Genomic DNA, 26,725 nt, shown 5'->3' on the forward strand with positions numbered 1-26,725 from the left:
TCCTTACTCCCTCAATGGATTGGGGGGTGGCAGAAAAATAGTTTACTAGGGGACTCTGCAAACATCCAAAACAATTATTGAATCTTTATTGATGTTTTTGAATGCAATGACCTGATTTTTTTCTCTCTCTCTTTTTTTAACTCTTAAGGAAAATAAACTTCTTTTAGAAACAGCTTGTTACACACAATCTTCAGTGTGAAGCAATATACTAAATAAGAACACTAGTTTTAACATTTACAGTCTTTCATATATATTATATATATGTATATGTATACATATATATACACTATAGAATGAGGCAATATATAATACACACGATTCGCCATTTTACAGTCATTATGTACAGGATGCTATTCAAAGACAGCCAAGATCGTCGGGGTCACGATGCCGTGTGGTGGTGGGTGGGTGGGTGGGGCATGGGGTGGGGGGACAGGGATTTTCCCAGCCTGCCCTCATAAGGTGTGCTTCTGAAACAGGCCAGCCAAACCTTGCGAGGCAAGCTGTGAGCGTAGCAATGGCGACGGCAGAGAGCACAGGGTACCATGAAACAGACAAGTTACAAGCGTGAATCTGCGTGGTCTCTCTTAACAGGGCAAAGGAACTCAACAGGATGCTGTTATTGATCCCATTGGATGGGTAGACATGAGAGCTTCATGGGAGCAGAGGGGGGCCCAGAGGCGCTTCTCTTTCTGGACTGGGCAACACCAATATGGAATTTCGAAACATAGCAACACATTCACGGTCCTTGAGCATATTCGGTACCTGTTAATTTCTGGGTCCTGTTAATAAGCGGGAAGATGACACAGCTGTTCCATGGGCGTCTGCAACCAGAATACTGAACCAACGCTCCCCTCCAGGCTGACTTTCCACCCTGAAGCTGTGTAGTCGGGTGTTCTGATTTCATAGCTAAGTAGAAAGAGCCCTCTAAGATCCCTTCTGTTCGGGGGACAGAGTAACTAATGTGGGAACTCTCCATAAGTTGCTGGACTTTCAATTCCCACCAACCCCAGCCAACAGTCGGGGATGATGGAAGTTGTAGCTAGCAGCATTTGGAAGGTGCCGCATTGGCTACGCTTGCATGTATGCACAGAAAAAAACCTGGGGTTTTCCCCAGACTGCGGGGGACTGTAGGGTGAGCATAATCTGTGCAAAGGAAATAAGTGCTTAAACTTACGCTAGAAGTCTCTCTCCCACTCCTCCCCCACTGCCTTTTTAGGCATTGCTGTCCACATTTTTGGTCTCTCATCAAAGTCCTGGACCAAAGATGTGGGAAGCTGCCCTGTGGACATCCTTGAAAGTGCTGTTCAAAGGACACATGGGACATGGTCCAGCAAGAACCTGCTTATGAGATGGCACAAAAGGGAGATGTGTGTTGGTGTGCAAGCCCATTGACGGAAGGCCTTGGACTGGGCCCAGCTGCGAAGAAGAGGTCTGTGGCGTTTGCAGGGTGGGACAAAGGCAAGAGGCCATCTCCAAGGAAGTTGGTGCCACCTCAGGTGACACCCTTACTTCCCAAGAGATTATCTTTATGCTACATGAGTTTTCACAGCCCTCTGCAAACCATGGCTCTGATCTAACTCTTATCCTCAGGCGTGTGGAGGGGTGGCTTGCTGGTCCTTTGGGGGTGGCTCAAACCATGGTTCTGGTGGCACACGGTGAGGTCCAGAGAGAGCTGCTTCCCCTTTAGGCATGCTGACTGCCACAGGCATGCCAGACTCCCTTTAGCAGGAGCTGGGGTGAAATGGGGGTGTAGGGTGGAAGGTTCCCCCCACCTCCCCACTTCACCAGGAAAAGCTTCAGGTGCTAAAAAGGAGGCAAGGCGGCTCTGGGTTGGAATCATTTAACAGGTTTGGGAAGGGAGCAACAGGGTCCTTGCCAAGTAGGGTGCAGTGCATAGGCCCCCCCCCAAATCTGGGCCAGGAAGGGAAATGCCTTGGGCCTGAGCTGAGCCAGGATCTGCTCAAATTCTGTACACTCCTGCCACAAATTCCAATGGAAGGTGATAGGCATTGGGCTTGGCAAAAGCGAGTGTGCCCATCCGTCTCTGTATGTGCCCTGTTCCCGGAAACCACCCAGAGGAACAGAAAAATATTCCCATTCCAAAGAAGCGCCAATGTACGTTTGGGAGTCGGTGAAACCCATCAGGAATCTGCTTGGAAAGTGTGGTGAAACCCCTGCCCAGGCCAGCAGAGGCGTGCGAAACTCTCCCTCCCACCCCGATCGAACTTCTCTAGTATTCCGCGAAACTCGTTTCCCCTCCCCTTGAAATTCCGCAGAGTCTGCAAGCTGCCTCCCGAGTTTCGCTGCTGGTGAATAGCGGTTTTTGGGGGCGGGGCGAATCCAAATCGAACTGAGCTATTTTTCTCCTTGCAGGGCCAACCAAGACGGCCTTCCTGGATGTCTGAGCCGCCTTTTCCGCGCTGGGCAGGAGGGCCGAGATGTGGGTCGGCCCCAGATGGGGGTGCGGGCAGACTGCAAATGGGGTCGGAGGGAGGGGCGGCGAGGGGGAGGACGGGGGACAAAAGCCAAACGAAGGAGCAAACGAAACCAAAGCAACGCGGCATTGTTTCAAAAAACATCGGGGCGCTTCTTTTTACAAGCTGATCACAGATATATACAAACACGCACACGCACACGCACACACACCATGAGGTTTGAAGGCAAAAATAGATCAGATCAGAAAAAAGAGACGGAGGAGGAGGACGAGGCGGGCTCGGAGAGTCCGGCGTTTGGGGAGAAAGGCAAGGCTTTGCAGGCGCCTCTCTCCCCGGCTGGCCTCCCCCCTCTCCCGCACCTTTCCCGTGCGGAGAAAGTCTGGAAAGGTGAACTCGGACCGGTGCTGTTGGGATTTCAGATTTCCGATGAAATCTGGCCGAAGGATTGCAAGTTCCAAAGGGTGGTGCGCAAGTAAGAGCCTCGAGGTTCACTGCGAGGAGGAGAAACGCAAAAAAAGGAAGGGGGAGGAAAGAAAAAGAAACCCACCCCCTAACAAAGCTCCAAGCCAGGTTTTGTCAGCAGCCGTGTCCCAGGTGGAAGATGTTAGCTTATCAGTACTGTATTGGTTACAGCTCCTAAGTAGGGGAACCGGGGGAGGCGGCGAAGGAGGAATGAAAACGTGGAGCCGGAGTTTCTCTTCTCTCCTGAACCGGCTCTGGGCTGCTTTCAAGAGAAGGAGCGAGGAGCACAATCTGGAAGTGGGTTTTGGTTTCGGTGCCAACCTGGAGAGGCTTTTGGAAGAATGCCAGAGGAGGAGGAGGAGATCGGGAACTGGAGCCGAGGTCTTGTGCCCTCCCCCCGCTGAATGGGGCTTCCTGGGAGATGCTTAGGAGTTGGGCTGGAGTCCTGTGCCTTTTGGGGGTGGGGTGTCGGCTCGGTGAGAAACTGCAGGCACCTGAGCGAGCTGGAGCGAGGGGCCTCTTCCGTGCGGCGACCGGGGGGGGGGGAGGGTCCCCATCCTAGAGTACTATTGCAAAGGAAGGGCGGATGGGCCGGGGGGGCTGGAGGGTCGAAATACATTCGCTTTGCCTCTCCCCTGCAGAGTTCATCTTGGCTGCAGCCGCTGCCCGAGGCCGGCGACCGGGTGGAGGCGATGGGTCTCCCTGCTCCGCATTACAACGGCTGCTTCTGCAAAAAATAAAAGCAAAATAAAGAGAACGAAAGGTGGGTTTATCCTTTGCTCAGCTGGCCCCTTTCTGCACCTCCAAAGGCATATATATACTGTAATATAATAAGTCCATACAAGCAGCACTCCCCCCCCACACCAGGCCCCCCCACCCCAGAATTCCAGTCCGGGCTTTTGTGGCCGCCGATTGGCTGGCGGGCGGGGGCAGCCCGGTGGTCTTGACGCAGCCCGGGCTGGTGGCTGACAGCTAGAGGACTCCCTTGGTTCATTCATGGGGAATAATTCATGTTGCTAAGGCTCGCCGTGCGCCTCCCGCAGCCCCGGATAAAATAAATAAATAAAAGCACAGCCCTTGACAGTCTGCAGAGGTGTATTTACGGCCCCCTCCTCCCCTGACTTTCCTCCCTCCCTCCCTCCTTCCTTTCTTTTTTTAAGGAATCCAGTCTGGTGGTTTTTACGCATCGCGAGGGGGCAGCAAAAAACGCATCCATCTCTCGCGCAAGCTGGCTGCTGTGGAGCCGAGCTCACAATAGCACTTGCGTTGCCAGCTTCTCTCCGGGCGAGTTCCCGGGTGTCTTATTCCTAACTCCCCCCTTTCCCCCCTGCCCTCGCCTCCTTCCGTTTGGCCTGCATTAATTGGTACCGCGAGGCCCCCGGGCCTGCCAGACGCCCACGACTTATCACCCCGCCCACCCCCCACTCTTGACACCGCAAGCGCTTTGCAGCCTCCCGTGTGCTATTTGTGTGCAGACATAAAAATGCACACGGCCAAAATGGGAAACGGGCAGAAAGCAGGAAAGGGGTTTGGAGTCCCCCCTCCCCTCCTTTTTAAAGTAAAAATAGAATGGATGTTGCAGCCAAGAAGGCAATGTTGCGTAGCCGCTAATGGAAATCAGGGGCATTTTTGCACATTGCAGCAGTGGCACGCTTGGGGGATGCCTCATATAGTATGGAAGGGGCGCCAAAGGCCTGCATCTCCAGGCAGGCCGGCAGGCATCCTTCTGCTGCATGCTGGTGGAGGGCAGGGCCAGAGGGGGAAAGGGGTGGAGCTGCCTGTGGCTCTTCCCTTTGGGCAATTGGCTGTGTTTCATGCAATTGGCTGTGTTTCCAGCAATGCCTGCCTTGCCAACCTCTGGCCAGGCAAGCAAGAGGCATTGTCAATGCCCAAGGACACATTTTGGCCAGGCAAAACCACCCGAGGAGCAGGGCTGGTAAAGGGTTGGCTTGGGGAGAGTTCTGAGGGCCGCATGGAACACAAGTTTGTTCCAATTTACTTTTTCCAGTGTATACCGCAAACATCTTAACTGTACACTTAAAAAACTGCACTATGTGAATTGGCCCATGTGAGCTGCTGTGTCCTTGACTGAAAATTCATCCCAGCTATGGAGAAACAAGGGAGGCTCCCTATCTCTGAACTCCAGCCTGCCCCCTCCACAATCTGCTTGCATACAAGGAGGCGGTGTGGGAGAATAGAATCACAGAATCGTAGAGTTGGAAGAGGCCACAAGGGTCATCTAGTCCAACCCCCTGCAAGGCAGGAATCTTTCGCGTCAAGAGCCTTATGCTCCACTGACTTGAGCTATCCCAGCTGATGAGTAATACTATCCTACCTTATAGGTTGGTTGTAAGGGTTGCATGTGGGATAAGGTTTATGTAGTGCTTTGAACGCTTAGAAAAAGTGCTGTGCAAATACAAAATATTATAACGTAGGCATCACAAGGGCGAGAAATGGAAAGAAGACAAAAGGGTGTGTAGAGATTTAAGCAGCACAGTCCTGTGAGGAGCAACTCCCGGCAGAGGCTTTGTGGGGCTGGCTATTCCATGTCCGGCTTGTTTAACTTTTTAAAGCAACAACAAAACACATGGAAAAAGGCACTTGAGTCTTCCCAGAAGCTGCACACAGACACAAATTAATCTGAAGGGGAAATTTATGACAGACAGAATAGTCTTACTCCATGCTTGAATAACATTGTGGGGAGGGGCGCTGCGGGTGCCACCGCCCTTACTTTCAACTACTCTTTTAAAAAGTTTTTTTGGGGTGGGTGTGTGCTGGCTTGGTTAAAATGGGAGGGGAAAGAATTGGCAGAGGGGCTTGCGGATTTCATTAAGCCTCTTCTCCGAATTAATGGGTTCAGTTTGCAAAACACAACACCGCACGTTCACTGGGAAGGGAAAGCAAAGAAAAAAGGGCTTTCTTATTATCCTTGTTTTAAAAGTATTTTTTGAAGAAGAAGAAGAAGAAAGCTTAGAGGCCCATGCCTTTGTGGAAGTCGGCGGAATTCCAGGTGGACTGTAGCTTTTGTCAGATTTTCAGAGGGGAGTGTGTTTGTGTGTAGGGGACCCTGTGTCAGGCTCTTAATGGCTGTCGTGGGGTGGGGGGGTCAAGGTGAGGCCTATGCTGGTCGGCTGCTGGACTTCTTTCCTGCCTGAGCTGGCAAGAGAGAGACACCCCTCAGGATCTCGATTTTCTGTCTTAGGAATGCCTGACAGCCTGCCTCCCCAGATTCCCATCTGGATCTCTCTCTCCTCCTTCTCCCACAGCACCGCTGCTTTAAATTGCAGATAACCAGGTGCAACCCTTTGCGTGGTGTTGGAGGGTGGGAAGGAGGGGGAGAAGGCAGGAAGCCCTCGCCATGGTGATTAAATTATGTCAGAGGCCTGGTCAGCGGTTACTAAGGCAAGACAAAAGGCCTTTGCTCCAAAAGGCTGTCTCCTGTTTCCTTGGCGGTGGGGAAGGAGGAGGAGAAGGAATAGGACGTGGCAGGAACTGTAGCAGGCAGCGGTGTGAAGGAATGGCCTCCGCCTCCCCACAGCCGTGGCCAGCTTGCTCTCCGTCCTGACAGGGATGGGAGGTAGAGGGGGTGTTGCTTGCAAACACTAGCTGCAGAAAGGAATACTACAAACGCTGGCTTCGGGCATGCAAACCTGCTCCTGAGAGGCAGGCAGGCATGTTTGGGGAGCTGGCTGTGATGTGGGTAACAGTCACCCAAAGACTTCTGGGTGCTGGCATGAGCGCCATGGAGGCCTAATCCTGATGGCAGGCAGGCAGGCAGGCAGGCAGCCTCATGCCAAGGAGGAAGGCACCCTTCGGAGCTGAGAGGTGCCAGAGAGAGCTACCTTTCGCCCAGAGGGTTGCTGCTGCTTGTTTCCACCCCGTAACCTTAATACTAGAACTCTGAATCACTGAGCGAAGTTGATGGGAAGTAGATTCAGGGCGGATGAAAGAAAGGAGGTCTTTCCGCGAGGCATGATTAAGTCACGGCGTTTGCCATAACAGGATGTGGACTGGCTTAGACAGGTTTAGAAAGGGGATTAGACAAATTTGTGGAGGAGGAGGAGGAGGAGGAGGAGGAGGAGGAGATTTAAAAAAATTGGGACAGATTTATCAATCTGCATACACAAGGTACCTTTAGAGCACATTATTTCCCTCAAGGAATTCTGGGTGCCGTAGTTTACCCCTCACACAGAATTCCCATCAACCTCAAACTACAGCGCACAGAATTCTTTAGAGGGGCAAAAATGTGCTTTGCAGGTGCTTTAAAGATATAGTGCGTATGCAGGCTTAGTCATGTTGCTAATACAGAGCCCCCATAGTCAGAGGTATATCCTCGAAAACCAGTTTCTAGGCTGCAACAGTTGGAAGATATTACAGTGGTGCCTCGCTAGACGAATGCCCTGTAAGACAAATTTTTCACTTAACGAAGAGATTTTTCGAGCAGAGGTTGCCTCGCTAGACGAATTCATTTTGTGAAAAATTCGTCTAGCGAATCACAGTTTCCCATAGGAATGCATTGAAATTCAATTAATGCGTTCCTATGGGCAAAAAATAAAATAAAAAATTCAATCCATTCCTATGGGATTCGCTAGACGAATTTTTCGCAAAACGAATTGACTCACAGAACGAATTAAATTCGTCTAGCGAGGCACCACTGTACTTTCATTCTCTGCTCGAGGGCTTCCCAGAGGCTTCTGGTTGACCACCCCTGGAAGCTGGAGTTAGAAGGACCTTTGTCCTAATGCTGAAGAACCATTCGCATTTCCTTTGCCCTGAGCAGAACAAAGCAGAGTGTGTTGTGTTATTTTAAAGCGTCTAAGGGCAGAGACACTGCACAGTGCCTTCCTTTCCCGAGAGGAAGCAGTTTCCAAAACACATCGGTTTCAAGGACAGGAGCGCTTTGAGCACATGCAAAGTGCTCCCCTCTTCCAACTTAAAAAAACCCCCAAAATCTTAGGGAGAGTGGAAAAACAATTGCAAATGTTAACATGCAACCCCACACAGCCCGGACACACACATTTTTACATCCTTCTGTTCTGGCAGCCGGCCAGGAGGATGAAATTGTGGTCAAGCCAGCCTGATCTTCTCAGGTCATGCGGAGAGTTTGAGAAGAAAGCCCTGGGCAATGTGTCATGTGGGGCACCCCTTCCTTCTGGGGGCTCTGGAAGGCTCACCCAGGGGCAGTGGCTGTGCTCCAGGAAGCGGTTTGCCAGCTGTTTAATTTATCACAACACCCCAGAGCGATTTTAGGTTGGAGGCACTGTAGGGAATTAAATGGGTAGCCAGGCCCAGCTGCCTGCGGCTGTTTGGAGTGATTAGCCGGGAAGGGGGGGAGGGAATAGAATAAATTAAGGAAAACCCAGGGCAGGCATCAGCCATGGGACCTGCCAGGGTGCTGGGATCCTGGCTTCTGCCAGGAGATGCCAGGTGCTCTGGCCCAGGTGGCAGCTCCAATTGCCTGGATAGGGAAGATAGCAGCACGGCCCCTCCTGCTATGCATGTGTGTCCGTGCATATAAAGCACCCAGAGAGAGACACATCCGAATCCTCTGCCAACGTAACCCTTTCTGTGCAAAGGAAAGCAAAACACTGCCAACTTATTCCCTGCATTCCTGGGAGGAAGGCGCATTTGGAACAGGCACCGTCTACACCTGACGGAGAGCCAGTGTGGTGTAGTGCAGCGTTTCTCAACCACTGTGTGCCGCGAGACGCTGGCTGGTGTGCTGCGACGTGCGGCGACGAGAAGGGCGATTTGCATTGTCACGTGCCTGGCGGCCGCCAATAGCCAGCAATGACCCACCAGAAAGCAATATTTGGCAAGTGTTTCTTACAGTCATAATTATAATATAGGGCGGCACAGAGTTAAATTTTTAAACTTTTTTAATGGTGGTGTGCCTCGTGATTTTTTTCACGGAACAAGTGTGCCGTGGCCCAAAAAAGGTTGAGAAACACTGACTGTAGTGGTTAAGAGCGGTAGACTCGTAATCTGGGGGACTGGGTTCGCGTCTCCGCTCCTCCACATGCAGCTGCTGGGTGACCTTGGGCTACCAGGCATAGGCAACCTTTGGCTCCCAGATGTTTTGGAACTACAACTCCCATGATCCCTAGCTAACAGGGCCAGTGGTCAGGGATCATGGGAGTTGTAGTTCCAAAACATCTGGGAGCCAAAGGTTGCCTATGCCTGGACACTTCTCTGGAGTCTCTCAGCCCCAACCACCTCACAGGGTGTCTGTTGTGGGGGAGGAGGAGGGGAAAGGAGATTGTTAGCCGCTTTGAGACTCCTTTGGGTAGTGATAAAGCGGGATATCAAATCCAAACTCTACACTAGGGATGGGCGAACTTCGGTTTCTCGTTTTCCCAATCTTATGTTCAGTTCTCCACATTTCCACACCAATTTGCCATTTTTTTAAAAAATTTAAAAAACGAAACCTCATGAAAGGTCAGCAGGGTTTAAGTGTGAATTACTCCTAACACTTTTTTTAAATTGAAATTTCCCCAAGTTTACACACACAAAAATGGGAGTGGGTTTATTGGTTTGTTGTTTTTCTTGTTTTTATTATGTATTTTGTGGGTTTTTTTAAAATCTTGTATTTCTGTGTTGTGAACCTCCTGAGATCTACAGATGGAGGGCGGTATACAGATTTAATGAATAATAATAAAAACTGAGAAATAACTCGCAGTCTTGCAAGGCAGTATCATAAACAAAACATTTTTTTTCGTAGGCAGTTTTTCCCTAGTGTACACACTAGTAGGCAATTTCTCCCACTATAATGTATTTTTGTAAGGTTTTTTTTTTTCACGAGCATTTTCTATGCACACTTTTCCTTACTATTTTACTATGTTCATTTTTGTACGTTACTTGGCTGGAGAACAGCAATGCAAAATTTGGAGAAGCGCGAATTCCAAAGGCGGCTCTGTCTTGGTTCGGTTTGTGTATCGTTTGGGAGGAGCAAAAAGTAGTTTCACCTTTAAATGGTGAACTGAATCTTTTTTCCCACCCCATCCCTATACTACGCAGACTCAGACTAGCGGCAGACAGGAATCTCTCCCAGCCATACCTGGAAATTCTGGGCTTGAACCTGAGACCTTCTGCATATAAAACAGCAGCTTTATCACTGAGCTGTTCAATGCGCTACTCAATGGAACTTATTACTGTGTAGACTTGTACAGGATTGTGAATTTGAACAGAGAGGGGCAGAGAAATGACATCATGGAAATTCTGCTCAACCTTGTCTCTGACTTCTGGGATTTCAACTGGCAATGCCTACAGAGTTTCCCCAAGGGAATCTTTGCAAATTTAAGGACTAGAAACTTGCTTTTTAAAATAAAAATAAAAAAGGGAAGCGCAGGGCAGGGGAGAAGAAAAGTAAGCAATCTGAGCACCTAAGAGGTTGTTGATTTCTGCATCTAGTACAACTTTGTGCAGAATCTCAAGCGCAGAAACTCACCCCCTGGGCCACAGGAACAGGGACAGAGAACCTGATTTGCACACAGAAAACGTCAGATTCAAATTCCGGGTGTATCTGTTTCTAAAAAGCTTGGAATTGAGAAGGCATCGTTGCCAGAGAGCCTCTGCCAGTCAGTTGACCACCATCAGTTTTGTCGACTTACGCTGGTCTGATTTAGTGCAAGGCAGCTCCTGATGGCCACAGCCAGGAGAGAGTGCAGAGAGCAACAAACCCCCAGAGATTTCCCCTTGTTCCTGAAGGTCCGCTCACCTACCTTATGTCTAGGGCAGTTCAGCAAGAAGGTCTCTTCACTTAACAAACAACCTGCAAATAGAGCAGAGGAGCAGCAGTGAATGGGGATCCCCGTCTTGCACTCGAAACCCATCACATCCGTTATGGGCCAGAGTTTCTTCCCCCGTTTTACCTTCCCTCCCAACCTTCTCTGCTAATGTGGCCTCTCCTGCGCAACTCTTAAAAGCATGCTTTGCAGCCCTAAAAACCAGGCCCCTTCAAGCAAAAAGGGTAGGGCCGGGATTGCAATTTCTCCCTGCTCCAATCCGTTTTGTTACCGAACCCTCGTTGGGTTTCAGCCATCTTTCTATTGTGAAGATAAATGGCTGCATTCTCTCCCTTGGCAAACCCAAGAGTGGTGGCCAGGAGCAGATAGACGACATCCTGCAGAACAGCAGCGGCCAACAGCTGGTTTGGGAGCAACATCTGGGGCACAGGCCAGCCTGCGACAGGTCGCACCAGGGGCACCTCTCCAATTTTCAATGTCCTTTTTTAATAAAAGGGATTGTTGTCTTTTTTTAAAAGAAAGGAGAGAATTCAGATAACCGTATCTTGGTGTAGTATGCCCAGATGTGAATTAGCATTGTGGGGTGTATGCAATCCCCACCACCCGTTTGTGCAAGTCAAGAAACACACGGGGAATTCTTCCATTACCTATAGCAGGGGTCACTAACGTGCTGCCTTCAGGATGTGGTAGAGGCTAGTTCCCATCAGTCCCAGCCAGCATGCCCAATGGTCAGGGATGATGGGAGTTGTAGTCCAGCAGTCTCTGGAGGGCCCCATATTGGCTACACCTGAACTACAGTTCCCCCCCCCCCATTTTGTTTGAAACAGGAAACTATGGTGAATGGGTTTGGAACAAGCCAAGATGTGAATCTGTGCTTTGAAGATGCCATGATATCCTGGGACTTGTTCCAAAGCCATTAACTGGAGTTTCTTGATTTGGGTGCAATGGGAAACCGTAGTTAATTGAAGAGTTTGTTTGCTGCAGCCACACCTGCAAGGCTCATTTATAGCTGAGATAGACTCAACCAAACCAGATCAAGGAGAGTAAGAGGCAAAGTCGGCCAATTTTTTAAAAAATGCATCACATGTTGCAGATTCAGATGTTGACACGTGATGTTGGAGGTCTGAGGTCAGGATTTCTCCAGCATTTTTTTAAAAAAAATATGAATAGGAGTTGTGGGTTGGGGCTGACTGTATTTTCCTGAATTTCCTCCTCTTCAAGTTGCTGTTTGCACTGGAAAAAGGGGTGTGTGTGTCAGGTACAATGGAGCCTCGTTAGCTGAGCACCTGTAAACTCAACTGTTTCGGCTCCCGAACGATTGAAAACCAGAAGCGATTGTTCCGGCATTTGAATGATTTTCGGAAGCCGAATGTCCGGTGCGACCTCTGCAGCTTCCGATTGGCTGCAGGATGCTCCAGCCAATCAGAAGCCGCGCCTTGAAAGTCAAACATTTTGGAAGTCGAAGGACTTCCGGAATGGATGCCGTTCCGACTTCCAGGGTACGTCTGTATTTTTTTCTAAATGAAGAAGTTTCCTTAGCTGCGAGTGTGTTCTATAGTAGACAAAAGGTGAAGTACTTCCATCCTCCACCATCCCCTGCCCCAGGACCTGACATGTGATGCAAAATCAGTTGCCCCCAGTGGGAATCTTACCTGTATCAATGGCACATATGTAGTGAAAGGTTTGGGCACACCCCTTATGGCAGCAGCCAATGGTTGCTCCTACTTGCTGACAACTGGAGCACCTCTGCGGTCAGCAGGCGAGGGGAAGAAAAAGAAAGGGGAAAAAGAGGACGCCATGAGATCTAGCATCATGGCTGTTTGTTTTCGCAAAGGCAGCTTTAGTTAGCAACTTCCGTTTCGGCAGGAAGGTCATCCTTAGCCCACCCGCTTCCCTGTTGCTTGAGGGAAGGTGGAGCTTGTTAGTTGTGCCCCCAGATAGTTCTCCCCGCCCCAATCACATTTCTATATTCTCTCAAGAGGGAGCGCTGCTTCTCACCCTGCCGCTGTGGGACAGAAGGCGTGCATTTTATTACGCAGCCCTAGCCTGTCGGAGGCGGTTAGCCCCCGTATGAACGACAGCAGCACTTATCCCAACACCAATGCCACAATTCCATGTGTGTTGCATCATTGTCTGACCCCCTTTCCTTCTGCTGTTTGTTTTGATTTGGAAAGCTCAGTTGGTTGGAGCAGGCATAGGCGAACTCGGCCCTCCAGATGTTTTGGGACTGCAACTCCCATCATCCCTGACCACTGGTCCTGTTAGCTCGGGATGATGGGTGTTGTAGTCCCAAAACATCTGGAGGGCCGAGTTTGCCTATGCCTGGGTTAGAGCATGGTGCTGGTCATGCCAAGGGTGCAGGTTCGATCCCTGCATAGGAAGGCTGCCTACTCGATGATCCTGGAGGATCTCCTACAACTCTACAATTCTATGATGGATGTAATATATGCTGTTGTTTTTTGCTGATCAAGTTGCACGATGATGCATACCTGCCAAGTCCTGGACGGAAAGATCCGGGATTGGCAGCCCGCGACACCGGAAGTTGCGTAGACGCAACTTCTGGTGGCGCTTTGCCCTTCTATGGGCACCAGAAAATGGCGGTGCCAGCGCCGGAAGTCGCTTCCACGCATGACCAGAAACACGTAAAAGCGACTTCCAGCGCCGGTGCCGCCATTTTCTGATGCCCATAGAAGGGCAAAGCGCCACCGGAAGTCGCTTTTACGTGTTTCCGGTCATGCGTGGAAGTGACTTCCGGCACCGCCAGCGCCATTTTCTGGTGCCCATAGAAGGGCAAAGCGGCACCAGAAAAATGGCCGCCGGCAGAAGCAGATTTAAGGGAGAATATCGGGATAAAAACCTAAACGGGAGACCGCCGGGAAACGGTAGGAAAAAAGGGGTTTTCCTGGCGGAAACGGGATACTTGGCAGCTATGCGATGATGTCATACACACTCAGAATCAAAGTTTACATGGCTCACCGCAGAGAATCAGAAGGTGGGAAACGGTAACTGAGAAACAGCCCCAGACCTGGGAACAAAACAAGCAGATGATGCCAGCCAGCACAGAAGCAACACAGCCCAATAACACATTTTGCAACCTGGAATGCAGACCAGTTGGTGCCCAGCCAGCCACCTCAATGTATCATTCAGGTCCCAGTTCCTGCCTTCATCTATTCCCCCCACAGGTCACTTCACCTTGCGGCCTAGCGATGATAGATAATGAACATTCAGCCCAGCCTCTATGCATAAACCTCCCCATTGAAATAAATTCTGTCTCTGTCAAATTTGTGCAGGCACAGAGCTCTTGGTCACGAGAATCGGAGGTTAAGATCACATACTCTTCTCCTACTGGGCTTACGGTGAGTTTCATGGGTGCCTGACCATCGTTTGCACAGCAGAGAGGATTCTGTAACGCGTGTGAGCATTCTCATATGCTACTGCAGAGCCAGGTTCAAGGTCCTCGTATCACGCTACAAAGCCCTGAACAGCTCAGGTCTAGGGAACCTCTAAGGCCGCCTGAACTGTTGTATCCCAGCTCCATCACTGCAGGAGCATCGTTGGTCGTCCTCCAGGCAGGTAAGGCTCATTTGAAAGTGTCCTTCAGTGTCCTTGGACGAGTCTTGTGGAATAATGCTCCATCAAGAGAGGTTCAGCAGGCACCTTCTGTTTCTACTTTCAGTAGAGAACTGCTGAAAACTTTTCTATTCCATCACTCCTATGCAGGCAACGAAGAATTCATCTTTCCATAACAGCTGTTTTGCAGTTGTAAATTGTTTTTTTTAATGGCATTTATTGCAGGGTTTTATGTACAATTGTTGTAAACAGCTCTGATTCCTTAAAAAAAAAAATTCTGGCCATTGCAAGTCCTACTGCATTCACATTGCATGCCTGACGGGAAGAAGGCGAAAACATCTAAGGGGTTTGTTGCCTTGGAATAAGCAAACTTCCATGTGTGCAAGCAAGCAGGGGCACTGCAAGGTACATAGGACCTGGGAGGGCCCACAGGCCTACAACACATAAAGTGTGTGCAGTGCCTGTGGGCAAATGAAGATGGAGGCTGGCTGGGGCCTTGTTGGCTCTGCACTTTGCAGCAGGCTCAGCTACCCAGTAAGCAAAGAAAAAAGTTTTTTTTTAAAGTTTATTTAAAAAGCAATGGGGGAAGGGGCAGAGATTTGGGGCTTACAAAGAAGACCCAAACCTCGACGTGCCTTTAATAATCTTCCTGAAAAGAAGATAATGCCACATGTTTCAGCTAGAACCGCTTGTTTGACTCACTCACAGGTCATTCAAGTTCCTTATGAACGTAGGTCACATCTGCATAATCGATTTAAACAGCTTGGCTTCCTCCAAAGAATTCTGGGAGCTGTAGTTTAAGGATGCTGGGGAGAACAACTACAGTTCCCAGAATTCTCTGGGGGAGCCATGCATTTTAAATGTATGGTGTCCATGTGCTTCAGCACTGTTGGTAGGGATGGAGGGTCTATGCCATCTCTAGTATCTCACTGCTGCTGCTCTGCCCCGCAACGTGTGCCTCCTTGAGGCAGCTGCCTTAGCCCACCTAATAGCAGGGAAGACCCTGGTCTTGCTGATGACTTTTTCACTTTGGCCATTGCTTTAGATTCCTCTGTGGGTTGCGGTAATGCTTTGGCTTTTCTAAATGTATGCATGCAGGACTAGGAAGTGCTTTTTGAGATAATAATAATAATAATAATAATAATAATAATAATAATAATAATAATAATTTATTTGTACCCCGCCCATCTGCCTGGGTTGCCCCAGCCACTCTGGGCGGCTTCCAACATATATAAAAACATGATAAAACATTAAAAAGCTTCCCTATACAGTCATACCTCGGGTTGCGTTTTTCTGGGTTGTGAACGCGGCGGACCTGGAAGTGTTTACTTTCAGGTTCCGCCACACGCGCATGCGCAGAAGCATTCTGCGCGCTTCGCACATGCGCAGAAGCACTCCATCGTGCTTTTGCGCATGTGCTCTATTGCCGCTCAGGTTGTGGACTTTTTGGGGTGTGAACAGCACCCCAGAACAGATTGGGTCCGCAACCTTGAGGTACCACTGTATAGGGCTGCCTTCAGATGTCTTTTAAAAGTTGTATAGTTACTTATCTCCTTGACATCCGATGGGAGGGTGTTCCAAAGGGTGGGCACCACTACCAGGGAGGCCCTTCTGCCTGGTTGTATGAAAAGTTTGCCTTGGAGAAGTAACCTCTGTCCTCTGCTCCTAAGCTATCCCAGTCTTTTGAAGGCCACGTGACCTTGAGGTTCAAGAAGCACCTGAGGTGTCACAAGAGTTTCTACCTGACAAGGTGGAGTGCTCATTTGTGGGGTTAGAAGCAGACTTCTTCCGGAAGAGTCAGAAATCAGGAAGACCAAAATTTTAACAAGGAATAGGGGAAAGATATATCTTATCTTAAAGACCATTGTAAACAGTTATAATTGTTAGTAGGATTGGAATATCACTTGTAGTCTGAGGGTGAATTTTGGTTACAATGGAGATGTAAAAGATTTGGATCATCATAAAAGATGCGGGAGGAAATGATTAATAATAGGACCCACAAAGGGGAGGATGGAAGTCCAGGAGATTCCTTGGAATCTTGTTTTTACGATTTATGTTTGATATATCTCTGTAAAATTTTAATTTGAAAAATCAAATCAATCAACCAAAAAGAAGTAGTAGAACAGGATGTCAGATCAAGAACCAGATCTAGAAGGGGGGAAGGCAAGCTTTCTGGGTTTCCATTCAACTTGGGACAGAATGTGGGGCTTGATGGAACTTTAAAGGTATAGGGACCCCTGACCATTAGGTCCAGTCATGACCGACTCCGCCATTTGCCTTACCGCTGTAGCGGTTCCTATTTATCTACTTGCATTTTGACGTGCTTTCGAACTGCTAGGTTGGCAGGAGCTGGGACCAAGCAACGGGAGCTCACCCTGTCACAGGGATTCGAACCGCCGACCTTCTGATCAGCAAGCCCTAGGCTCAGTGGTTTAACCACAGCGCCACCTGGGTCCCTCTGATGGAACTTTAGCTTGAACTAAAAGAGACAAGCCTTGTGTCCTTATGTTCTCATACTGGGAGGCTACACCTCCCATTTAAGAGTAGCCATGAAACATCCTGGTGTTAGAACCGTAAGGCTCATTATCTATAATCCACTAAACCTGGAGTGGAACGCTGGAGTGGCAGGCTGCAGAATAAGCGAGCCCATATTCTCTCCCATGAGAAGTTAGACTAGCTCCCTCTCGATTATCTATCTGCCGGCAGCCCAAGAGCCTCCTGTTCAGACAGGTCTTTGAAAACTTAGGTGCAGGTGATGCCGATTGCTGGGCTGCTGTCAAGTCAGGCTGGATTTCAATGTGTTTTAACAATTGCTTTTATCTAGTTTGTGTTTATTACGTTGTACTCTACAATGATGTTTTTAGATGCTGCAAGCCTCCTTGAATCCCACCTTGGGAGAAAGCCAGGATATAAATACATTTAAATCATCGTTATCGTCCACTGCATGCCTTACCAGCACCATGTGTGAACTCAGTCCTTGAAGATGAAACCATTTGAATCAAGTGGAAACCAAATGAAGGCTGCAAGGACAGGTCATTGCCAGCCCAAGGGAACAAAACGCAGTGGGCACAGAATGTTGAAGGGCTGCTGGGAGAGGAAGGAAAGGGACGACTGGGCAAAAGGGGGATGGAATGGAGTATCCTGAGCAGGGACACTTCACACTGCAGCCTGTGTTGTTGAAGGCCCCACTTGTCCTTCTTAATTTCCTGAGCCGCAGCCTGTTGTAAAGACTGTCTGATTTTTCTCAGATTCTGCTCGCCAGCCTTTTCACAACGAGTTGAGCGGTACAGCTGCAATGCTCAGGAGGTGGGTCCTCGACCTCGTGCAAAATTGGTTTGGTGGCTGGCAAGCAGGGACAGGTGGGAGGAGCAAATACTATGTGAGCATGTGCCTGGGAACAGAGGCTAGCAGCAGATGGAATGCAGGCTGAGGCTGCGTGCGCACCAAACATTTCAAGCGCATGACTTCTGCCCAAGAAAGGGAATTGCAGCTCTGTAAGGGGGAAATGATAGTTGCCAGGATCCTGCGGGGAAAGCCATGCACTTCAAATGTACGGTGCATGCACAGAATGACAACGCAAGCCAAAGTGCTTCTGGGGATGTGCTGGACCGCAACGCAATGTTGGCCGGTGGTGGGTGAAATGGCGAGGGAATAAGATATCCAAGGTTCCTGATTGAAAGGCTGGGAGATTATCCAGCCAAATGGCCTGGTCAAGGGTCAACTCTTAAGAGAGATCACAGATCACAGAACTGGAAGGTATCACAAGGGCCATCTAGTCCAACCCCCTGCAATGCAGGAAGCTTTTGACCAACATGGGGTTCGAACCCACAACCCAGGGATTAAGAGATGCATGGCTGCTGTGGATGGCAAGGGACCTCATGTCCTCTTCTCCCCAGTAAACAAAGGTGTATGGCACCATGTAACCTGGTCCTTCTTCCCACTCCTTTGCCTTCTGCTCTCCTGGAGACAGAGGACTTTGGAGTGTGGTGACATTGCGTCCTGTTGCCTCTTACCATCAGACACAGGGGTGCTGCTCTGGATACCAACCACAAATCCCTCAGAACATCTCATTTGGCTTTCATAAGTAGAGGAAGGCAGGAAGGGGATGAGGCCGCGCAGCAAAAACTCCAAATGGCATCTTCCCAGCAGCATCAGCAGCAACATATCACTGTTTGGATGCTAGGAAAATGAGGGTGGCCCTGTTGTACAATGGATAATTGGCGCACAGATTTCACTGACCCAAGCTAGCCTGGGTGGCTTTTGTATGAATGAAAGGAATGCATAGAACGTAGAGCTGCCAAGAGCTGGTAACCATGCTGGCTAATGGAACTTCCATGTACAAGGGAAGTATACCCCTGTATACCAAATGCTGGGGAGAAGCGGCACAGAGAAGGCGATTGTTTTTAAGGCCCACGTTTGTGCTTCCCAGGTGCATTAGCCGCTGCAAAGGTCTTTGGGCAGCAGCCCATAAATACAATAACTGGATCATCACTGGCGGCAACTAGAAACTGAATCCAGGGAAAGCCTCCAAGGGTGTCATGGTCGGAGTAACCATATTTCTTAAACACAAACAGCAACACAGGGAGGCATAGATTGCTCCGCTCAAAATGGCGCCAGGCTCCATCTTATGCTGGGGCGCAATATTCGCATCAAGGGTTGGTGGGGAATCGCTTGCTGCAAACACACGGACCCTGTTCCTCCCCAGTATGCTGCTCTCGCTAAGCAATGGGTATCCAAAGGGGCACATCTACTCTGCAGGTAGCAAGAAACCCAGGCCCCATTGTCTGCTGGGAAAAGATGGGGGAACTACCCAAGGCAAATGGGGAGACCCCTGGCATTTGGTCTGATGAAGGAGCATTCTCCTTACCCAGGCATGAAAATAAACCTGACTGAAAGTAGACTGAATGGCAAAAGCAGCCAAGCCCCCCCCCCAACCCTCTAGGACCAATTTTAGAGTTGGCCAAGAGCCAGCATTGGGGTGAGACAGATCAGACTGTCGACTGGGCTACTTTGCTTCTTCCAGGAAAGGTTTCCCCGTAACTTCCAAGTAGGAACCCAATGCCCAACCAAACACATCCAAATTATACAGCTTTGGCCTCTTAGTTAGGCTGCCATGCTCACCTCCCCAGAGCCCCGCAACCCCAAACCTTGTCATTCCTGCTTTTGCAAAGCGGTCTTGGCTTTTGGCGTACGGCAGGCGGTTCTGTTGGCGCCTGCGCCCGTGGCCTGCTCCAAGCGGAGCTTTACGCTAAGGGGCGGACTCTTACCACGTCAGCAGCCATCTTTATTGCCTCCTGCAGTCCATAGAGCTTTCCCGCCACCAGGTAAACCCCAGCTGTCCACACAGCGCAGGCCTCATGGACCCAGTGCTCCTGCGTGTCCCCGGCAGGGTCCGGAGGTGGCGGCTCCGCTTTGCCGCATTCGTGCCTCCTGGGCTTCTCGGCGGCTGCCGCCACCGCCGCCGCCTCCTCTCCCTCTGTCCTCTCATCGCAGCAGTAACAGCTTTGTAGTTTCCTAAACATCCCCCTCGAACTGGAGCGGAGAGCACTCTGTTTTGCTGAGTCAGCGCCACTGTCCAACCTTGGCGGCTTTCCACCCGGCGTACTAGTTGCACAATTATTATCTGTCGCTTTGAGCAGCCTTTCCGCCGGAGACGGAGGCTCCTCACCCAGCCCCTCCACTTTGATCTTCTCTTTCAGCCGCGACTTCTTCTTCGGAAGGCAGTCCTCGGGGTAGTACGGCCCGCAGAGGTCCCCCTGGTCCTTGTAGTTGGCCGGGTTCCGGCACAGGCAGCAGACCAGGCAGGTGGCGTTGAGGGCCTTGGATACCACCGGGCCGAGGTGCATGGCGGACGACAGAGGCAGGGCGGCTCGCAGCTGCTGGAGGGATGCGGCCCCCGAAAGCCCGGCCTGGGCAGACGGAGATGAGGAGGAGCGCTCGCTATTGTGCAGCCGGGCCTCTTCGGCGGGAGAGTTGACGACAGTGCAGGTGGTGACGAACTCATCCTGCTTCTCCACCCGGACGTATGGCGAGAAGGGGGGCGCCCGGCTGTCCGACCGCAGCCGCTTGCACGACACGTACTTGAGCCGGATTTCGGGCTCGGCCGGGCTCAGCAGGGGAGCCTGTTGCGGGTGCCGCCTCTTGGCCCTGCTCTTGCACCTCGAGGGCACGCTGGGGGCCTTGCGGTGGCTGAGCCGCTTCCTTTGTCTCTTGGTGTAGCCATTGTAGTTGGAATGGTTGGCCCGCTGCTTCTGGGCCCTGGTCTGGGCCTGCGAGGACCTCCCCTCGGAGCTCTCGGCGCTGCTGAAGCCTTTGTCCTCGGCCTTTGGCTTCTTCGCCTCCCTTTGTCCCTCCTCGCCTTTCCCTGCTGCCGCCGCCGCTGCAGCCACCGCCTTTTCTCTGGATGCAAAAAGCAGAGCAGGGCTCAGGTGAGGGCACTTCTCCAGGCTATTTTTGGCCGTTCGGAAGGCCGCCACTTTCCCTTTTCGGTTCCTCTTCTTGGGCAGCAGGCCGGTGCCGCTGGCAGCCATGCCGTCACCGCTGTGCTGCAACGTCTCGGGAGATGAATAGGCCTCACCCTTGAAACAGTTGGAGGACAGTTTCTTACTGTTCATTAGTTTTCCTCTGAAGGATCTGTTGTTCGGGCTTCTGCATAATTGCTCGGCTGCTGGAGCGGCGGGAGCCTTTTGTGACAAGGCCTGGTTTAATGGCCTGGCTTCCCCCGCCGCTGGGGCTGCGCCTGCATTCTTTGAGGCCTGCTCTCTCTCCGGTGGCAGGGACGGGCTGAGGGGATTACTGTGGGAGGTGGCGGCAGGGACGGTGAAGGAGACGGTGGCTGTTCGGCAGGCAAACTTTTTCAGGTTGGGAGAGGTGATCTTCTGGACGATGGCTTCCAGCTTCAGGCCCCGGCCTTTCCTTGGGGGAAGCACTTTCGTCTTCATCGCTCCCTGGAAGGCGGCCCGAGAGGTGATCTTGATGCAGACGTCAGGGTTCTCCTTCACCTGAGGGGACTTGAGCACCACTTCGCAGGAGTTCTTAGGGGACAGCTTAGCTTTCGCCTTTTTGGCCAGCGGCATCCTCTTGAACAGGCCGGCGGAAGCTCCCGGCTTCTCATCCTTCCCGTTGCTGCCGCTGTGACTGTTGCTCCTCAGGACCAAGTTCCTCTTTTTCGCAGGAACCGGTGGGATGAAGGCGGACTTCCTCTTCAGGCTGTGAAGCGGCTGCTCGGACATCTTGCCACCCATTCCAGGCCTGGCTTTCGGGAGTGCCAGCCTTTTCCTCTCCCTTTCAGACCTGCTTTGGGGACTGACCTTGAAGGAACCGGGGAAATGGTTGTTTGGAAGGACCTTCTTGGGTGGCTTGCCCTCCTTGAGCCCCGCATCCATGGCGCTCTTCTCTCTCCTCCGCTTGCTGTAGAAGACCTCCTGGGTCCTGGTCCTGGAACGAAGGATCATGGACTGCTGATCTTTCGCTTCCATTTCAACACCATCGGCTTCTTTCGCCTTGTGATCAGAGTCTTCGCTCTGCGCCAAATTTGGGACCGGTGGGGAAGCAGCGTTGCTGGGTTTGCCATTGGCCTTCCTAGCTTTGAAAGCGGCTCTCTGTTTCAGGACGCACGCCGTCTTCTTGCCCGACTTCTCTTGAGGGGTCGAGGCCTTTGCACCTTCCAAAGGATCTGGCACCCTGGGTTCAGTCAAGGCGGTGAACGAGCGGGTACACATCCTTGCTGGCAAGCCTTCTGCTGGAAACCGGGGAGTTTGGCCATGGGCACTCTTACTTGGCATTTCAATCAGGTTGTTTGGACCTGGGCATTTGCTGGCCACCATGCCAGCTGCCTGGTTGCCCGTGCATGGGCTTGACATGGGTTGGACGGGTTCCTCGCCTCCCGACAGCCTGCAGTGGACCTTCTTACTGCGGAGGCTCTTGCCCCTAGATGTTGGCTCTGAGGTTATTGGCACCTGCTCAAGAGAGGCTTGGTTAGTCACTAGCGAAGCTGCCAGCGTCTCTGCCTTATCATCTGGAAAGGCGTTTTCACTCCCCACCACCTCCTCCTCCTCAGGCTTCAAGTGGTGCAGGGAAGATTCGAACCAACTTTTCACTTTTGTCTCCGTGCCAACAGCCGGGCCCAAGAGGATAACAGATTGATCAGATAAGTGCGAAGGAGGAGTGGCGTTCTCTTTCTCGGCCGCGTTTGCCATTTCTTCTGCTGAACCTGGCGTGTCTTGCAGGGAGAGGGCCGGGGCGTTCTCCGCTGCCTTAGGTGTAAAAGCATCATAGGTCAAAGACTTTTGTTCGGAAGCCGCTAGTTCACACAAAGAGGAGTACTCTTCCGGTTCCAAATCGGATTCTTTCAGGTCTGGAGAGGACATCATGGGAAGTTCACTGAAGTCTCCTCCTGAGCAGGACTGCCTAGTGGTGTCTTCCAGCCATCGCTCACTGTCTGCTCTGGTGGCCTCGTCGTAAGTCAGATTCTCTCCCTTGCTTGCCTCCTGCGGCTGATCGAAGCCCTCTGCTTGTTGGGGCGCCTGCTCAGCATCGCAGAGACTCAGGCAGCAAGCAGTTTTTTTCTCCTCAGACGTCTCGCTCAGTTTGCCGGAGAACAAACTCTTGGAAATGTCTGACCCTTGGAGGCTCGACCCCAGCTCTTTCCACGTGTCGCTGAGGTTTTCGTCCGGCCAATCGAAGTTCTCCATGGCGTTTTCAGAACCCACCGAATTGGCCGTGGCATTTGAGTAGCAGCTGAAGCTCGTGGCCTCGGAGCTGGAAGTGGCAGCCGAGATGTTGGGTTTGGAATTGTAGCCCACAGAGCTGGTCGTTTTCAGGGTATTTTTCGTCTCTGCTGTTGTAAACGCCACCTGGGAGTTGTTGTAGACTTCCTCGGTGAAATTCTTCCCGTTATTCCCCCCCAGAGCTTTGTCCAACTTCAAGGGCTCGGCGAGGGCATTTGAGTCCCCCTGGTTGGACCATGGACTTTTGACTATGGAATCCAGGCAGGTTCTGTGGTTCTCTAAGTGGAAAGGGGATTTGTCGGGGTCTTTGTTTGGAGCAGGGGGGCTGGCCCAGCCTTTGTCTGCTTTCTCGTTGATAGCATCTTGCAAACCGATGATCTCAGAGGCGAGCTCCTCCTGAGAAAGGGCGCTGAGGAGCAGTCTCGGGCAGTCCCTCTCGTTGGTCACAAACTTGGTGAAGCTCTCCAGCGGCAAGCTGGTGTGGATGCTTTGGAATGAGTCGTCTGACTTGGTGGACATGTCGTCCGGGGAAGTCACCGAGCACGTGGATACGGACTCAGGCTTTGCCTTGGAGTTGCTGTTGACGCGAGCCGGGCTGCGGCTCTGGTTGCAATAGAGGAAGCTCCTTTCCAGCTGCTCCTCAGATCCACTCAGGTAATCCCCATCCTGGGTTTCAGCGTGGACCGACTGCGGGGTGCTCAGGGGGTCTGAAAGGGGAGTCCCCGCCTGCTCGGCGGAGTAATTGTTGCCTTCGGGGCTGCAGTGCTGGCCCTTGAGCTGCTCCGGGGTCCTCGGCGGGTTCTTTAGGCCTTTCTTCTGGGGCATCCCCGTGGACTTGGAGAGGAGAAGCTGCTGGACGGTGTTGGAAATGTTTTCGACTTGGGAGGTGAGCGCCGTGAGGCTCTGCAGGCTGAGATCCGACAAGAGGTTCTCGGGGATCTTCTCCTTCGGCATGCTCTTGCAGTTTGCGGGCGGCTGAGCATCTGGGCTCGCCCCGTCGGTGGGCGAAGGGTTCAACAAAGGCATAAAATGGCTGTGGTCGGCGAGGCTGGCTGGGAAGCTCCCCGCGCTCAGAGACTGCTGGCTGTATTGGAAGTTCTCCAAGTTGGGCATCAACGGGGAAGGCGTCGAACTGTACGAGGGAGACCTACCAACCGAACGAGCTGGGGAATGGCTGGAACTGGGGCTGAAAGTTTGGTAATACTGGTCTGGAGTCCGCACAGGGGCGTCGGCTTGGCAGTAGCTCTGTCCCGGCTGGTTATAATGTTGGTATTTTGCGAGGTTCTGATAGTGAAGGGCTTCCTGGGCATGGTGTCTTCCTTGCATGGACTGCTGCTGCTGTTGTTGTTGTTGCTGCTGCTGCTGGTCGTAGCTGATTCGGTTAGGCTGGTAGCCATGTAGGCCCTGGACCCGCTGCCCAGAGGGCAGGCTGGAGACGTTGCCCAGAGTCCTTTCATGCTGCGGTGCCGCCGAGGGAGCGTTGCAGCTTTTGTAGGAATGTGCGGCCTGGCTCCCGCTCTGGACGGACGTGTACGTCGAGGAGGCCGGGAACGACTGGGAATGCTGGCTGAAGTGGGCGCCCTGCGGGAAGGGCATGGGGGAGGCCACGTCATTCTGGATTTTCTGCCTCGGGAGCTTGGGGTAGGTCAAGGTGGGCGGCTGCTGTTGCTGCTGTTGCTGCTGCTGCTGCTGCTGCTGGAGGTGCAGGGAATGAGTTCGGAACGGGAGCTGAGGGGCCTGCTCGTGGTACTGCCTGCTGCTAGAGGAGGCGGCTGTCTTTTTCAACAAGTTCTCCTCATATTTAGCCACCCCTCCTGGCAAGGGTTGTGGGGGTGGAGGTGGCTGTTGCTGCGGTGACCCCCAGGCCTGCAGGCTTTCCTCTCCGGAATAACGGGCCGGATAGGGACTGTTCTCTTGGACAGCGTAATTTGGGAAGGACGCCGGCCGGCCTGGGAGTTGCTGGCTGCGTAGCTGCTTATTCCCCCGGTGGTATTTCTCCACGGTGCTGTTCTCCCCGTACCCCTGGTAAGGCAGGGGGGGCTGCGGCGGTGGCGGTGGCGGCTGCTGCTGCTGGCCGTAGTACTCCTTTGCCACCATCCTCTGACGCTCGCAGTGCGGCCCGGCCTGGCTTTGATGCCTGTAATTCTCCAGGCGTGATGAATCTTGTGAAGATGCCGGCTGGTAGTTCTGCTGGTTGCCATGGAAACCACACCTTTCGCGGAAGGACTGCATGGCTGGGCCTTGTTATCTGTGCAGAGCGGGGAGAGAGAGAGAGAGAGACAAGGGGGATTCAAACAAATGGATTTTCTTCTTCCCTGCTTTCCACCTTTCCACCTTGTATCTCCCCCAGCCCGTCTCCCCCTGTTGGCTGTGCTTTAAAAGCAACTAAACAAACAAACAAACACATGAGGCGAATGCTTAAAATTATATATGTACGTGGGTGTGTACATACATAATGGATAGACAGTATCCAGTAACCTCTACAGATAGCTAGATGGATAGATAGTAAACAACAACAACAACAACAAACAACTGTTCTTTCGCCGCTGTAAAAAACATTATTCCGGTCTGGGTGCAACGTTCTGACTTTAAAGAAGGGATGAGGAGAGAATGGAGTCTCTCTTGTAACCCACTCCGCAAAAAACCGGGGAGAAAATTTGGCAAAATGTAAAGCGGTCAGCCTCAAAAGAATGTTTGTGTGTGTGTGTGTGTGGACTCACAACAGCAGGAGGTGGTGGAACAATCCATACCATTTCATGCTACACCCCTTTCCTGAATGCTCCCCCGGTTATAAAAAGCAAACACCCCGAAGGAACAAGCATAGCACATCAGGGACAAAGGCCACCGCCTGCACGCTGAGCTGATTTTCTCGTAGCAGGGACCATTTCGTGCACAGGGAACATTTGAGACACTCCACTTAGAAGTGACGCAGTCCGTTCGAGGACCTGGGCAAGGCGATTGGGAGGGGAGCAGCCACCCAGCTTCAGGTGTGCCTAGAGGAAGCCAATTATCTAGATCCCTCCCCAAGTCCCAGGCTAGCGCACCGGAATTATTTTCAGCGGCACAGCTGAGGTTGGTAAAGAGAAGATGCAACTAGGCTTTGCATGCACCAGCAAGCACAGTAGGGTCGGTCGAAGTCGGCAGTGGTGCCCTGGCTACGGATGGCGGGGGTGGGCGGATGGGGGGAGAAATTTGTTGTTGTTTGCATTTCGATGAGACACAGCCTAATTTGCACTTCTTGAACCCACTATGTGAATCGAAACGCAACTATCCTTCAAATTGTGCACCTCTCCAACTAAAGTGGCCAAAATTGCTCCTGGTAGGGGGAATTGCCCATAAAAATGCATATTTTAGTGGGAAAAAAGCATACAAAAAATGTGGGGGAATTTCTTACAAAAATGTGCTTATCAGATTGGAAAAAGGAGAAGACGGAATTGACAGATTCATCCATCCTTAGTTTGGGTAGCTGTATTTTTGCATCCCTGCTCCAAACATTTTTGTTGTTAAAACAGCAGAGAGATTATATTCTGATATTTCTGGCTCCTATAATCTGGTCGCAAGGCCCAGGATCTGCCCCTTCAATCCTGCAGTTCCTCAGCTCTCTGGCTTGGATGCTCCTCCTCACCCTTCCCCCTACTCCCCCCCCCCCCGGCGCACGGACACAATATCTCCCAAGCACCGCTCTGCAATTGCTGCAGCTCCCATCTGGAATCTGTCTGCTCTTTACAACTGACGTCTATTAGGAAGGCAGCGGAGAACAGCAGTGATAAAACCATCCTGGGTT

General features: G+C 51.5%; 1 protein-coding gene and 1 long non-coding RNA gene across 4 annotated transcripts in view; one reads left to right on the forward strand and one right to left on the reverse strand.

The window, feature by feature from the left end:
- Nucleotides 1-3,002: 3,002 nt before the first annotated feature.
- RAI1 (retinoic acid induced 1) overlaps nt 3,003-26,725 on the reverse strand; it is a 219,254-nt gene continuing 195,531 nt past the window's right edge. For all 3 annotated transcript variants that reach the window (XM_035132142.3, XM_088657235.1, XM_088657234.1), the window contains 4 exons: nt 19,480-25,189; nt 12,295-12,388; nt 10,619-10,668; nt 3,003-3,624 (listed from right to left, as the gene is read on the reverse strand). In XM_035132142.3, coding sequence (XP_034988033.1) covers nt 3,610-3,624; nt 10,619-10,668; nt 12,295-12,388; nt 19,480-25,173 — 5,853 coding nt within the window. In that variant the 5' untranslated portion in view covers nt 25,174-25,189 and the 3' untranslated portion in view covers nt 3,003-3,609. The remainder of the gene's footprint in view (nt 3,625-10,618; nt 10,669-12,294; nt 12,389-19,479; nt 25,190-26,725) is intronic.
- LOC148683718 (uncharacterized) lies at nt 3,142-14,068 on the forward strand. Its single transcript, XR_015946895.1, has 3 exons — nt 3,142-3,278; nt 3,539-3,660; nt 13,933-14,068. It is a non-coding gene; the product is annotated as an uncharacterized LOC148683718 (long non-coding RNA).

Source organism: Zootoca vivipara, chromosome 13, assembly GCF_965207765.1.
Source record: "Zootoca vivipara chromosome 13, rZooViv2.hap1.1, whole genome shotgun sequence".
In the NCBI taxonomy this organism is placed as follows: Eukaryota; Metazoa; Chordata; class Lepidosauria; order Squamata; family Lacertidae; genus Zootoca; species Zootoca vivipara.